Source organism: Pseudophryne corroboree, chromosome 2, assembly GCF_028390025.1.
Source record: "Pseudophryne corroboree isolate aPseCor3 chromosome 2, aPseCor3.hap2, whole genome shotgun sequence".
Taxonomy (NCBI): Eukaryota; Metazoa; Chordata; class Amphibia; order Anura; family Myobatrachidae; genus Pseudophryne; species Pseudophryne corroboree.
Genome location: NC_086445.1, coordinates 387,164,691 through 387,179,417, shown reverse-complemented (window position 1 = coordinate 387,179,417; position 14,727 = coordinate 387,164,691). Strand labels below are relative to the sequence as shown.

Genomic DNA, 14,727 nt, shown 5'->3' with positions numbered 1-14,727 from the left:
CATGGTCCTTACGGAGTCCCAGCATCCACTAGGACGTCAGAGAAAAATGGTTTATGGCACATACGGGTTGGTATGAAACCAGAGTATTGTTGGAAGTAATGCTACAAACATGTGAAATTCAGAATAGTGGATTAAGTTTTGGGACTCTTATGGCCTAAAACACTCCACATTCCTGGCAAAGATCACTAGACATAATGCAATTATGTGAAAAGGCGAGTATGACATTTGTCCAGTATGCTATATTCTGCTAGCACATTCACTCAAACAAATCTTACACTGTGTCTCCATGACCTAGTCTGCCGCCATCTCCACAACCCCATGAAAAGAGTTCACCATTGGTAGATAAGGCCAGATAGTGCTGTCCATCGGAGTGAGCAGCAATCTTCACAATGTTACGAGAAGAAAGACCCTGTACGAGCTGTGGTCCCTGGAAGTAACAAAACCATTGTTACATTAAGTAAATAAATTTTCATATAAAAAAAAAAAAAAGAATTTTTGTAAATACTGAGAAAGTTCTTACATTACAAATCCAAAGGAATATAAAAAAGGAGAGGATCAGATCAAACTGAGGTGATAGCTGTGACTGTACTGTGTACGCAAGTATACACAAGTCCTAAAAATCAACTTACCAGTGTATTATTGTTGTAGGTTTGAGTGTAAACTTTGCCATTTCTGGAGAGTATCAAAAAGCACTTCTCAGCACAGGCTATCTGTGTAACACCAAGGTCAGCAAGAGCTTCACATTGCATCGGGCCACTCACATTAGCATAATATTTCCAACCTAGCAAACCCCAGCTGATCACCTCCTGTAAAGATCCCTAAGGAAGAACCAATGGATTATATAATAAAAAAGGCTTACTACATAAATTATTCTGAAGCAAACATACTCTATCATCCATACGTTAACTTAATTACAGTTTCATAATTTACATTCAATGGATAATGTAACAATGAAGTGGATGAAATCTTTTACTATTGGATTCTAGATTTCTTTATAAATACATGGGTCAGATTTGATTGTAGGAATGCCATGCTAGCCTGACTCATGCAGTAAATCTTTTTACTTCAACCTCCAGTCATGATGAAATAGTGAACTACACAATAGTCTTTTAGAAGATCATGTGGTATTTCCATACCCAAATTAATACACTTAGTTGCCAGAAGAAACTTAAACATGCCCTAAGGGTAACATACCTTGTGCGAGGTTGGTGAGCTGCACTGTGGAGGCATACATGGCACAGCCAGTCGGTCTAGATAAGCCATAACAACGACAGCGGTTTGCCTTAAGTCAATAGCTAGCTCATTATCCTGGGGCAAGATCAGATACCTCAAAAAGTTTTCATTTGGGCTCAGTAGACAAGAGAGCATCTAGAAGAGAAACACTGAATTGAGCTGCACTAATTACAATAGCAGTTTTATTCTAACTCCTGACCAGAAGCAGAGCAATCTGAATGGTTTCCTTTACACAAGAACAATGGCTTAAGTAAAAGCTTACCTGAATCTCTTTCTCCAGGTTAAGAGCATCTTTATTGCACACAATGTTCTGGAACCTATGTAATAAGGGGAGGAGAGGTGCACTGGTTCCCTGGGCAGACCTCTCATTATCAGTTTCCCTTGTTCCATTGTCCCAAAGCTGCAGTAGCAGCATAACAGCAGATAACATTTGGCTAGAAAATAAATAAAGAGAGAGACAATTAAAAAAATCAATAGGTAGTGAAATACTTGTCTGCAGAGTAAGATTATTACACACTAGTTTAATAAAAATGATGGACCAGTGACCACTGAAAGAAAAAAAACGAAAAAAACGACATTAACAGCATGTAAAGTATATAAACGTTTTAACACTATGGGGTATATGCAATAGCGGGCGAATTTCAAAAAAAGGCGAATTCCGGAACGTTTTCGCCTCAAAAAATCAATTCGCCTATGCAGTGCAGTACTTTTTCGCAAAAAAACGGACCGTCAAAATTCGCCTTTTCTCAATTCGCCTTTTTCCGCATTCGCCTTTTCTGCAATGGTACAGATGCTGCAATTCGCCTCCAGCATATTCAATTCAAGTTTGGAAATTCGCCTGCAGTGCTTTTAGACAGCAAATTCGCGATTTTCAATCCGCCACACTTTGGAGGGTGAAAACAAATAAAAAAATTTTAAACATGTTTTTTTTTGTGTTTTTTTTTTTTGGAATAGCAGATCTATTTATATTAGAAGGGATTAGGTACTTTTTTTTTGGGGGGGGGAGGCACAAATATTATTTATATATTTTTTAAAATCATTTTTTTTTTTTTTTTTTTTTATTGCTGGAACGGTAAAATCAGGAAAAAAAATGGCGTGGGGTCCCCCCTCCAAAGCATAACCAGCCTCGGGCTCATTGAGCTGGTCCTGGTTCTAAAAATGCGGGGGAAAAATTGACAGGGGATCCCCCGTATTTTTAAAACCAGCACCGGGCTCTGCGCCTGATGCTGGTGCCAAAAATACGGGGGACAAAACGAGTAGGGGTCCCCCGTATTTTTAACACCAGCATCGGGCTCCACTAGCTGGACAGATAATGCCACAGCCGGGGGTCACTTTTATGCCGTGCCCTGCGGCCGTGGCATTAAATATCCAACTAGTCACCCCTGGCCGGGGTACCCTGGGGGAGTGGGGACCCCTTCAATCAAGGGGTCCCCCCCCCCCCCAGCCACCCAAGGGCCAGGGGTGAAGCCCGAGGCTGTCCCCCCCCATCCAATGGGCTGCGGATGGGGGGGCTGATAGCCTTTGTGATAAAAAAAAGATATTGTTTTTTCCATTAGTACTACAAGTCCCAGCAAGCCTCCCCCGCAAGCTGGTACTTGGAGAACCACAAGTACCAGCATGCGGGAGAAGAACGGGCCCGCTGGTACCTGTAGTACTACTGGAAAAAAAATACCCAAATAAAAACAGGACACACACACCGTCGACAGTAAAACTTTATTTCACACTACCGACACACACATACTTACCTATGTTCACACGCCGACATCGGTCCTCTTCTCCATGTAGAATCCACGGATACCTGAAAAGCAAAGTTCAATATACTCACCTCAGGGTCCAGAGATAAATCCACGTACTTGGCAAAAAAAGAAAACGCAAATACCCGCTCCAGAACGGACTGAAAGGGGTCCCATGCTGACACATGGGACACCTTTCCACGATTGAGACCTGTCAGTGACAGCTGTCACTGACAGGTCTCTAAGCCAATCAGGAAGCGCAACTTCGTTGCGCTCACCTGATTGGCTGATCGCTGTGACAGCGCATCGCACAGCTCCCTCCATTATATTCAATGGTGGGAACTTAGCGGCTAGCGGTGAGGTCACCCGCCGGTCAGCGGCTGACCGGCGGGTGACCCCACCGCTAGCCGCAAAGTTCCCACCATTGAAAGTAATGGAGCGGCTTTGCGAGGCGCTGTCAGAGTACAGACGGCGTCCAGCCAATCAGGTGAGCGCCACGGCAGTAGCGCTTCCTGATTGGCTGAAGGGACATCAGTGACAGGAGTCACGTGATGTCCCGGCATTCGGGGAAAGGAGTCTAATGTGAAAACATTGGACCCCTTTCATTAGTCCGGTGGATCGTGTTCGGTTTGTTTTTTTACAAAGTACGTGGATTTACCTCTGGACCTGGACCTCTGGACGCTGGAAGGTGAGTATAATTTTTTGACAGGTACCCTCGGATCGTCGGAGATCGTTGCAGTCGGCGTGTCAACACAGGTAAGTATGTGTGTGTCGGCGTATGAAATAAAGTTTTACTATCAAGGTGTGTGTGTCCGGTTTTTATTTGGGTATTTTTTTCCCAGTAGTACTACAGGTACCAGCGGGCCCGTTTTTCTCCCGCATGCTGGTACTTGTGGTTCTCCAAGTACCAGCTTGCGGGGGAGGCTTGCTGGGACTTGTAGTACTAATGGAAAAAACAATATCTTTTTTTTATCACAAAGGCTATCAGCCCCCCCATCCGCAGCCCATTGGATGGGGGGGGGACAGCCTCGGGCTTCACCTTAGCCCTTGGGTGGCTGGGGGGGGGGGGGACCGGGTGACTAGTTGGATATTTGATGCCACGGCCGCAGGGCACGGCATAAAAGTGACCCCCGGCTGTGGCATTATCTGTCCAGCTAGTGGAGCCCGATGCTGGTGTTAAAAATACGGGGGACCCCTACTCTTTGTCCCCCGTATTTTTGGCACCAGCATCAGGCGCAGAGCCCGGTGCTGGTTTTAAAAATACGGGGGATCCCTGGCCGATTTTTCCCCTGCATTTTTAGAACCAGGACCAGCTCGATGAGCCCGAGGCTGGTTATGCTTTGGAGGGGGGACCCCACGCCATTTTTTTTTCGGGTTTTTCCCCGTTTTTTCCCGTTTTTTAAAATTGCGGCAAAATCCGCCAAATCGGCCGATTTTCGCCCGCGACTCTGGCGAATCCGTTTTTCATTGCATATGGTGAATTCCGGAAGCCACCTTCCGGAATTCACCTGGCGAATTTGGTCGAATTGAAAAAACGGCGATAATTGCCGCGAATTCGCCCGCTATTGCATATACCCCTATATAAGAAACGTAATAAATAAATAAATAAATAATAAAAAAGTCAATTATTAATGCAAAAAGCAAAAAAACAACCCAGTAATTTGTTTTGAATGGTATATATACTGACCTTAAGGTACCTCTCTGCACAGCAAGCTCTAGTAAAATAGCAAGTGCCAAGTGCTGGTCTTGTAGTGGAATGTTTCCTGCACCCCGAGGACTCTGAGCACCATGGACATCACTGAAATACATACACTATACATTACATACCTGCTAATAAAATATCATCCTTACATTTATATTCTTTTCATTAGTAGTTAGCTGCCGACAGCAATGAGGTTATTTAACAAAGATTACATAGCAAGCTTAATGTATACAGACAGTTTAAATTTAATGTACAGTATATAAATGAGTGGTACATTCTCCCTCCATTCCTTCTACATGCCTCTCCTGCAGTGTACTACATTGATCAGAAAAGGGGAAATAAAATCAGACCCGATGCATTGTCAACCAATAAAAACAGCCTGATGTCACGATTTATGACCTATGGTCATTATCGTGGTATCCAATTGGAGGCCATTTTTAAAAACTTGTCACTGGACCAAAAAAAAAAAAAAAAAAAAAAAAAAAAAAAGTGGGGGGATTTTTGGTACTTACTGTTGAATCCTTCTCTCTGAATCCTGCTGGGGGACACTGGACCATTGGTTGCTAATGGGTGTGCATGAGCTTGCACTTAAAAATGAAAGTACAGTATAACTTTTAAACATTAGCTCCTCCCCCAGAAACCCCCAGAAGGCCACTACAACTTGAAAAGAGCCTGGCAAGAAAAAATAACTGTTGGAACAATGAAAACAGTACTGTAGGGAAATGACAGTCAAGAGAAACACCTCAAGACTGAGCATAAGGGAGGAAACCATGTCCCCCAGACGGATTCAGCGAAAAGGATTCAACATTAAGTAAAAAAAAAAAAAAATCCTTTTTCATCCAGGCTGGGGGACACGGGACTATGGGACATCCCATGGGAGGGAACGCTCAGGTTGCCAGATTGCAGATCTGTATGGACAAAGTGGGCATCACCGGAGACAAAAACATGAAACCGATTAAAACAACAAAAAAACAAGCAAATGTGTGGACAGCGGACCACAGCAATGGCTGCCGCAGAGTTTCTTCCTAGGCAGCACCAGACTCTTCTACAGCAGGAGGGAGACCAGCCCTGACAAGTTCCGCCCTCTCACCACAGCCTTGGGTACATCCACTTATGACAGGGAACACCCAGGGACTAACGAGTAACTTAGGCTGCCGCTGCAGAGATCTGGAAGAAGGATGGCGCAGCCACCCTGGAACTGCAGCATCGCCTGGCACCCTCTACAAGGGTACAGGCGCATCCTGTCCCTGGGTCTAGGCTTGAATAGACCAGAGTGAACAGGGAGGGAGCCCGTGAGGTGGTCACAAGCTCAGGATTCCCACCAGTCGATCAGAAAGAAATCACTAAGAGTAGGTAACTTAAAGCACTCTAACATAGTTTCAGGATATTTTCAATACACAGTGTGCTTAACTGTACATCTACCCCTGACTCTGGACGTACAAGCCCAGCACAGAACTGTGGACAATGCTTAATATTTGGACTGAAATCAAAGATTTGACATAAAAAAAAAAATATATAAGATTTTAAACCTACCTGTTAATCTTTTTCTCCTAGTCTGTAGAGGATGCTGGGGACTCCGTAAGGACCATGGGGTATAGACGGGCTCCGCAGGAGACATGGGCACTCTAAGACTTTAGATGGGTGTGAACTGGCTCCTCCCTCTATGCCCCTCCTCCAGACCTCAGTTAAAGAACTGTGCCCAGAGGAGACGGACAGTACGAGGAAAGGATTTTTGTTAATCGAAGGGCGAGATACATACCAGCCCACACCATCCGCACCGTACATCATGGAATATACGAAACCAGTCAACAGTATGAACAAACAGCATCAGCCCGAGACTGATCTCAACTGTAACATAACCCTTATGTAAGCAACAACTATATACAAGCCTTGCAGAAATAGTCCACACTGGGACGGGCGCCCAGCATCCTCTACGGACTAGGAGAAAAGATTTACAGTTAGGTTTAAAAATAAGAATTTACTTACCGATAATTCTATTTCTCGGAGTCCGTAGTGGATGCTGGGGTTCCTGAAAGGACCATGGGGAATAGCGGCTCCGCAGGAGACAGGGCACAAAAGTAAAGCTTTTACAGGTCAGGTGGTGTGTACTGGCTCCTCCCCCCATGACCCTCCTCCAGACTCCAGTTAGGTACCGTGCCCGGACGAGCGTACACAATAAGGGAGGATTTTGAATCCCGGGTAAGACTCATACCAGCCACACCAATCACACCGTACAACTTGTGATCTAAACCCAGTTAACAGTATGATAACAGAGGAGCCTCTGAAAGATGGCTTCCTAAACAATAACCCGAATTAGTTAACAATAACTATGTACAAGTATTGCAGATAATCCGCACTTGGGATGGGCGCCCAGCATCCACTACGGACTCCGAGAAATAGAATTATCGGTAAGTAAATTCTTATTTTCTCTATCGTCCTAAGTGGATGCTGGGGTTCCTGAAAGGACCATGGGGATTATACCAAAGCTCCCAAACGGGCGGGAGAGTGCGGATGACTCTGCAGCACCGAATGAGAGAACTCCAGGTCCTCCTTTGCCAGGGTATCAAATTTGTAAAAATTTACAAACGTGTTCTCCCCTGACCACGTAGCTGCTCGGCAGAGTTGTAATGCCGAGACCCCTCGGGCAGCCGCCCAAGATGAGCCCACCTTCCTTGCGGAATGGGCCTTAACAGATTTAGGCTGTGGCAGGCCTGCCACAGAATGTACAAGTTGAATTTTGTTACAAATCCAACGAGCAATCGACTGCTTAGAAGCAGGTGCACCCAACTTGTTGGGTGCATACAGTATAAACAGCGAGTCAGATTTTCTGACTCCAGCCGTCCTTTAAATGTATATTTTTAAGGCTCTGACAACGTCCAACAACTTGGAGTCCTTCAAGTCGTCTGTAGCCGCAGGCACTACAATAGGCTGGTTCAGGTGAAACGCTGATACCACCTTAGGGAGAAAATGCGGACGCGTCCGCAGCTCTGCCCTATGTCGAATGGAAAATTAAATAAGGGCTTTTATAAAACAAAGCCGCCAGTTCAGATACTCTCCCGGCCGAAGCCAGGGCCAGTAACATAGTCACTTTCCATGTGAGATATTTCAAATCCACATTCTTTAGTGGTTCAAACCAATTGGATTTGAGGAAATCTAAAACTACATTTAGATCCCACGGTGCCACCTTAGGCACCACAGGAGGCTGTATATGCAGTACTCCTTTGATAAAAATCTGGACCTCAGGGACTGAGGCCAATTCTTTTTGGAAGAATATTGATAGGGCCGAAATTTGAACCTTAATAGATCCCAATTTGAGACCCCTAGACAATCCTGATTGCAGGAAATGTAGGAAAATGACCCAGTTGAAATTCCTCCATCGGAGCACTCCGCTGCTCGCACCACGCAACATATTTTCGCCAAATACGGCGATAATGCTTCGCGGTGACTTCCTTCCTTGCCTTTATCAAGGTAGGAATGACTTCTTCTGGAATGCCTTTTCCTTTTAGGATCTGGCATTCAAACGCCATGCCGTCAAACGCAGCCGCGGTAAGTCTTGAAAAAGACAAGGACCCTGCTGAAGCAGGTCCCTTCTCAGAAGTAGAGGCCACGGATCGTCCGTGACCATCTCTTGAAGTTCCGGGTACCAAGTCCTTCTTGGCCAATCCGGAGCCACTAGTCTTACTCCTCTTTGCCGTATAATCCTCAATACCTTTGGTATGAGAGGCAGAGGAGGAAACACATATACCGACTGGTACACCCAAGGTGTTACCAGCGCGTCCACAGCTATTGCCTGCGGATCTCTTGACCTGGCGCAATACCTGTCCAGTGTATTGTTGAGGCGAGACGCCATCCTGTCCACCATTGGTTTTACCCAACGGTTTAATAGCATGTGGAAAACTTCTGGATGAAGTCCCCACTCTCCCGGGTGAAGGTCGTGTCTGCTGAGGAAGTCTGCTTCCCAGTTGTCCACGCCCGGGATGAATACTGCTGACAGTGCTATCACGTGATTCTCCGCCCTGCGAAGGATCCTGGCAGCTTCTGCCATTGCCCTCCTGCTTCTTGTGCCGCCCTGTCTGTTTACATGGGCGACTGCCGTGATGTTGTCCGACTGGATCAACACCGGTCTTCCTTGAAGCAGAGGTTCCGCCTGGCTTAGAGCATTGTAGATTGCTCTTAGTTCCAGAATGCTTATGTGAAGAGACTTTTTCAGGCTCGACCACACTCCCTGGAAATTTCTTCCCTGTGTGACTGCTCCCCAGCCTCTCAGGCTGGCATCCGTGGTCACCAGGATCCAATCCTGCATGCCGAATCTGCGGCCCTCCAATAGATGAGCCTCCTGCAACCACCACAGAAGGGATACCCTTGTCCTCGGCGACAGGGTTATCCACAGGTGCATCTGAAGATGCGACCCTGACCATTTGTCCAACAGATCCCTTTGCATGGAATCTGCCGAAAGGGATTGCTTCGTAAGAAGCTACCATTTTTTCCCAGGACTCTTGTGCATTGATGTACAGACACCTTTCCTGGTTTTAGGAGGTTCCTGACCAGGTCAGATAACTCCTTGGCTTTTTCTTCGGGAAGAAAAACCTTTTTCTGAACTGTGTCCAGAATCATCCCCAGGAACAGCAGACGAGTTGTCGGCATTAATTGGGATTTTGGAATATTCAGAATCCATCCGTGCTGCTTTAGCACCTCTTGAGATAGTGCTAAACCCATCTCTAGCTGTTCTCTGGACCTTGCCCTTATTAGGAGATCGTCCAAGTATGGGATAATTAATACGCCTTTTCTTCGAAGAAGAAATATTATCTCGGCCATTACCTTTGTAAAGACCCGAGGTGCCGTGGACAAACCAAACGGCAGCGTCTGAAACTGATAGTGACAGTTTTGTAAAACGAACCTGAGGTACCCCTGGTGTGAGGGGTAATTGGAACGTGGAGATACGCATCCTTGATGTCCAAGGATACCATAAAGTCCCCTTCTTCCAGGTTCGCTATCACTGCTCTGAGTGACTCCATCTTGAACTTGAACTTCTTTATGTACAGGTTCAAGGACTTCAGATTTAGAATAGGCCTTACCGAGCCATCCGGCTTCGGTACCACAAAAAGAGTGGAATAATACCCCTTCCCTTGTTGTAGAAGAGGTACCTTGACTATCACCTGCTGAGAATACAGCTTGTGAATGGCTTCCAAAACCGTCTCCCTTTCTGAGGGGGACGTTGGTAAAGCAGACTTCAGGAAACGGCGAGGTGGCTCTGTCTCTAATTTCAACCTGTACCCCTGAGATATTATCTGCAGGATCCAGGGATTTACCTGCGAGTGAGCCCACTGCGCGCTGTAATTCTTGAGACGACCGCCTACCGCCCCCGAGTCCGCTTGCGAAGCCCCAGCGTCATGCTGAGGCTTTTGTAGAAGCCGGGGAGGGCTTCTGTTCCTGGGAAGGAGCTGCCTGTTGCTGTCTCTTCCCTCGTCCTCTGCCTCGTGGCAGATATGAATAGCCCTTTGCTCTCTTATTTTTAAAGGAACGAAAGGGCTGCGGTTGAAAGGTCGGTGCCTTTTTCTGTTGGGGAGTGACTTGAGGTAGAAAGGTGGATTTCCCGGCCGTAGCCGTGGCCACCAAATCCGATAGACCGACCCCAAATAACTCCTCTACGCATCGCCTGTCCACTGTCGTGTCCATAAAGCTCTTCTGGCCGAAATGGACATAGCACTTACCCGTGATGCCAGTGTGCAGATATCTCTCTGTGCATCACGCATATAAAGAAATGCATCCTTTATTTGTTCTAACGACAGTAAAATATTGTCCCTGTCCAGGGTATCAATATTTTCGATCAGGGACTCTGACCAAACTACCCCAGCACTGCACATCCAGGCAGTCGCAATAGCTGGTCGTAGTATAACACCTGCATGTGTGTATATACCTTTTTGGATATTTTCCATCCTCCTATCTGATGGATCTTTAAGTGCGGCCGTCTCAGGAGAGGGTAACGCCACTTGTTTTGATAAGCGTGTTAGCGCTTTGTCCACCCTAGGAGGTGTTTCCCAGCGCTCCCTAACCTCTGGCGGGAAAGGGTATAAAGCCAATAACTTCTTTGAAATTAGCAGTTTTTTATCGGGGCACCCCACGCTTCATCACACACGTCATTTAATTCTTCTGATTCGGTAAAAACTACTGGTAGTTTTTTCACACCCCACATAATACCCTGTTTAGTGGTACCTGTAGTATCAGCTAAATGTAACATCTCCTTTATTGCCAAAATCATATAACGTGTGGCCCTACTGGAAAATACGGTTGATTCGTCACCTTCACCACCGGAATCAGTGCCTGTGTCTGGGTCTGTGTCGACCGACTGAGGCAAGGGGCGTTTTACAGCCCCTGACGGTGTTTGAGGCGCCTGGACAGGCACTAATTGAGTGTCCGGCCGCCTCATGTCGGCAAACGACTGCTTAAGCGAGTTGACGCTATCCCGTAATTCCACAAATAAAGGCATCCATTCTGGTGTCGACCCCCTAGGAGGTGACATCCTCATATTTGGCAATTGCTCCGCCTCCACACCAATAACGTCCTCATACATGTCGACACACACGTACCGACACACAGCAGACACACAGGGAATGCTCTATACGAAGACAGGACCCACTAGCCCTTTGGGGAGACAGAGGGAGAGTCTGCCAGCACACACCAAAAAGCGCTATATATGACAGGGATAGCCTTATGATTAAGTGCTCCCTTATAGCTGCTTTTATATTAATATATTGCCATTTATTTTGCCCCCCCTCTCTGTTATACCCTGTTTCTGTAGTGCAGTGCAGGGGAGAGACCTGGGAGCCTTCCTGACCAGCGGAGCTGTGACAGAAAATGGCGCCGTGTGCTGAGGAGATAGGCCCCGCCCCTTTTTCGGCGGGCTCGTCTCCCGCTATTTAGTACATTTAGGCAGGGGTAAATATCTCCATATAGCCTCTGGGGCTATATGTGAGGTATTTTTAGCCTTTTTAAAGGTTTTCATTTGCCTCCCAGGGCGCCCCCCCCCCAGCGCCCTGCACCCTCAGTGACTGCCGTGTGAAGTGTGCTGAGAGGAAAATGGCGCACAGCTGCAGTGCTGTGCGCTACCTTAAGAAGACTGCAGGAGTCTTCAGCCGCCGATTCTGGACCTCTTCTTGCTTCAGCATCTGTGAGGGGGCCGGCGGCGTGGCTCCGGTGACCATCCAGGCTGTACCTGTGATCGTCCCTCTGGAGCTTCATGTCCAGTAGCCAAGAAGCCAATCCATCCTGCACGCAGGTGAGTTCACTTCTTCTCCCCTCTGTCCCTCGTTGCAGTGATCCTGTTGCCAGCAGGAATCACTGTAAAATAAAAAACCTAAGCTAAACTCTCTAAGCAGCTCTTTATGAGAGCCACCTAGAATTGCACCCTTCTCGGCCGGGCACAAAAATCTAACTGGAGTCTGGAGGAGGGTCATGGGGGGAGGAGCCAGTACACACCACCTGACCTGTAAAAGCTTTACTTTTGTGCCCCGTCTCCTGCGGAGCCGCTATTCCCCATGGTCCTTTCAGGAACCCCAGCATCCACTTAGGACGATAGAGAAATCTTAATTTCTCTTACGTCCTAGAGGATGCTGGGGACTCCGTAAGGACCATGGGGATTATACCAAAGCTCCAGACCGGGCGGGAGAGTGCGGATGACTCTGCAGCACCGACTGAGCAAACATGAGGTCCTCATTAGCCAGGGTATCAAACTTGTAGAATTTTGCAAAAAAGTGTTTGAACCCGACCAAGTAGCTGCCCGGCAAAGCTGTAATGCCGAGACGCCTCGGGCAGCCGCCCGAGAAGAGCCCACCTTCCTAGTGGAATGGGCCTTTACCGAATTAGGTAACGGCAATCCAGACGTAGAATGAGCCTGCTGAATCGTGTTACAGATCCAGCGAGCAATAGTCTGCTTAGAAGCAGGAGCGCCAACCTTGTTGGCCGCATACAGGACAAACAGTGCCTCTGTTTTCCTAACTCGAGCCGTCCTGGCTACATAAATTTTTAAGGCCCTGACTACATCAAGGGACTTGGAATCCTCCAAGTCCCCCGTAGCCACAGGCACCACAATAGGTTGGTTCATATGAAACGACTAAACCACCTTAGGTAGAAATTGAGGACGAGTTCTCAATTCTGCTCGATCCACATGGAAAGTCAGATAGGGGCTCTTGTGAGACAACACGACCACTTTCCAAGTGAGAAATTTTTAATTCAACAGTTTGAAGAGGTTCAAACCAGTGTGACTTAAGGAACTGTAACACCACGTTAAGGTCCCACGGTGCCACTGGGGGCACAAAAGGAGGTTGGATGTGCAGCACTCCCTTTACAAAAGTCTGGACTTCTGGGAAAGAAGCCATTTCCTTCTGAAAGAAAATAGATAAGGCCGAAATCTGCACCTTAATGGAGCCTAATTTTAGGCCCATATCCACTCCTGTCTGTAGAAAAAGGAGATAACGACCCAGCTGAAAATCTTCCATATGAGCATTCTTGGCTTCACACCAAGAAACATATTTCCTCCAGATACGGTGATAGTGCTTCGCTGTTACCTCCTTCCTAGCTTTGATCAGAGTAGGGATAACTTCCCCTGGAATACCTTTCCTAGCTAGGATTTGGTGTTCAACCGCCATGCCGTCAAACGTAACCGCGGTAAGTCTTGGAACACACAGGGCCCCTGTTGCAACAGGTCCTCCCTGGGAGGAAGAGGCCACGGATCTTCTGTGAGCATCTCCTGAAGATCTGAATACCAGGTCCTTCGGGGCCAATCTGGAACAATGAGTATTGTCTGCACTCTTGTTCGTCTTATGATTCTCAATATTTTTGAGATGAGTGGAAGTGGAGGGAACACACAGACCGACTGAAACACCCACGGTGTCACCAGGGCGTCCACTGCCACTGCCTGAGGGTCCCTCGACCTGGAACAATACGTTCGAAGCTTTTTGTTGAGGCGTGACGCCGTCATGTCTATTTGAGGAAGTCCCCAACGACTTGTTATCTCTGCAAAGACTTCTTGATGAAGTCCCCACTCTCCTGGATGGAGATAGTGTCTGCTGAGGAAGTCTGCTTCCCAGTTGTCTACTCCCGGAATGAACACTGCTGACAGAGCGCTTACATGACTTTCCGCCCAGCTCAGAATCCTGGTGGCTTCTGCCACTGCTGCTCTGCTCCTTGTCCCGCCTTGGCGGGTTACATGCGCCAGGGCCGTGACGTTGTCTGACTGAATCAGAACAGGTAGGTTGCGAAGAAGACTCTCCGCTCTATGTAGGCCGTTGTATATGGCCCTTAATTCCAGCACATTGATGTGTAGACAAGCCTCCTGGCTTGACCATATTCCCTGAAAATTTCTTCCTTGTGTGACTGCTCCCCATCATCAGAGGCACGCGTAAGTGGTCACAAGAAACCAGTCTTGAATGCCGAACCTGCGACCCTCTAGAAGGTGAGCACTCTGAAGCCACCACAGGAAAGATACCCTGGCCCTGGGGGACAGGCTTAACCTCTGATGCATTTGTAGATGGGTCCCTGACCACTTGTCCAGAAAGTTCCATTGAAAAGTTTTCACGTGGCACCTGCCTAACGGAACGGCCCCGTAGGCCGCCACCATCTTTCCCAATACTCGAGTGCAGTGATGAACTGACACTCTTTTTGGCTTTAGCAGGCCCCTGACCATGTTCTGGAGTTCCTGGGCTTTTTCCGTTGGGAGAAAAACCCTCTTTTTTTCCCGTGTCCAGAACCATGCCCAAAAATGACAGCAGAGTTGTCAGAAACCAACTGCGACTTTGGTAGATTTAGAATCCAGCCGTGTTGTTGTCGTACTCTCAGGGAGAGCGACACGCTTCTCAGTAACTGATCTCTTGATCTTGCCTTTATCAGAAGATTGTCCAAGTATGGGATAATTGTGACTCCTTGCTTGCGCAGTAGTACCATCATTTCCGCCATTACCTTGGTGAAAATCCTCGGGGCTGTGGAAAGCCCAAACGGCAACGTCTGAAACTGGTCATGACAATCCTGTACAGCGAATCTCAGGTACGCCTGATGAGGGGGATA

At 47.3% G+C, this 14,727-nt stretch overlaps 1 protein-coding gene across 9 annotated transcripts in view; it reads right to left on the bottom strand.

Moving 5' to 3' along the window:
* HERC2 (HECT and RLD domain containing E3 ubiquitin protein ligase 2) overlaps positions 1-14,727 on the bottom strand; it is a 618,496-nt gene that overhangs the window by 526,979 nt on the left and 76,790 nt on the right. For all 9 annotated transcript variants that reach the window (XM_063953293.1, XM_063953292.1, XM_063953291.1 and 6 more), the window contains exons 8-12: positions 4,654-4,764; positions 1,496-1,667; positions 1,195-1,368; positions 630-818; positions 276-427 (exon numbers count right to left, since the gene is read on the bottom strand). In XM_063953293.1, the coding sequence (XP_063809363.1) occupies positions 276-427; positions 630-818; positions 1,195-1,368; positions 1,496-1,667; positions 4,654-4,764 (798 nt within the window). The remainder of the gene's footprint in view (positions 1-275; positions 428-629; positions 819-1,194; positions 1,369-1,495; positions 1,668-4,653; positions 4,765-14,727) is intronic.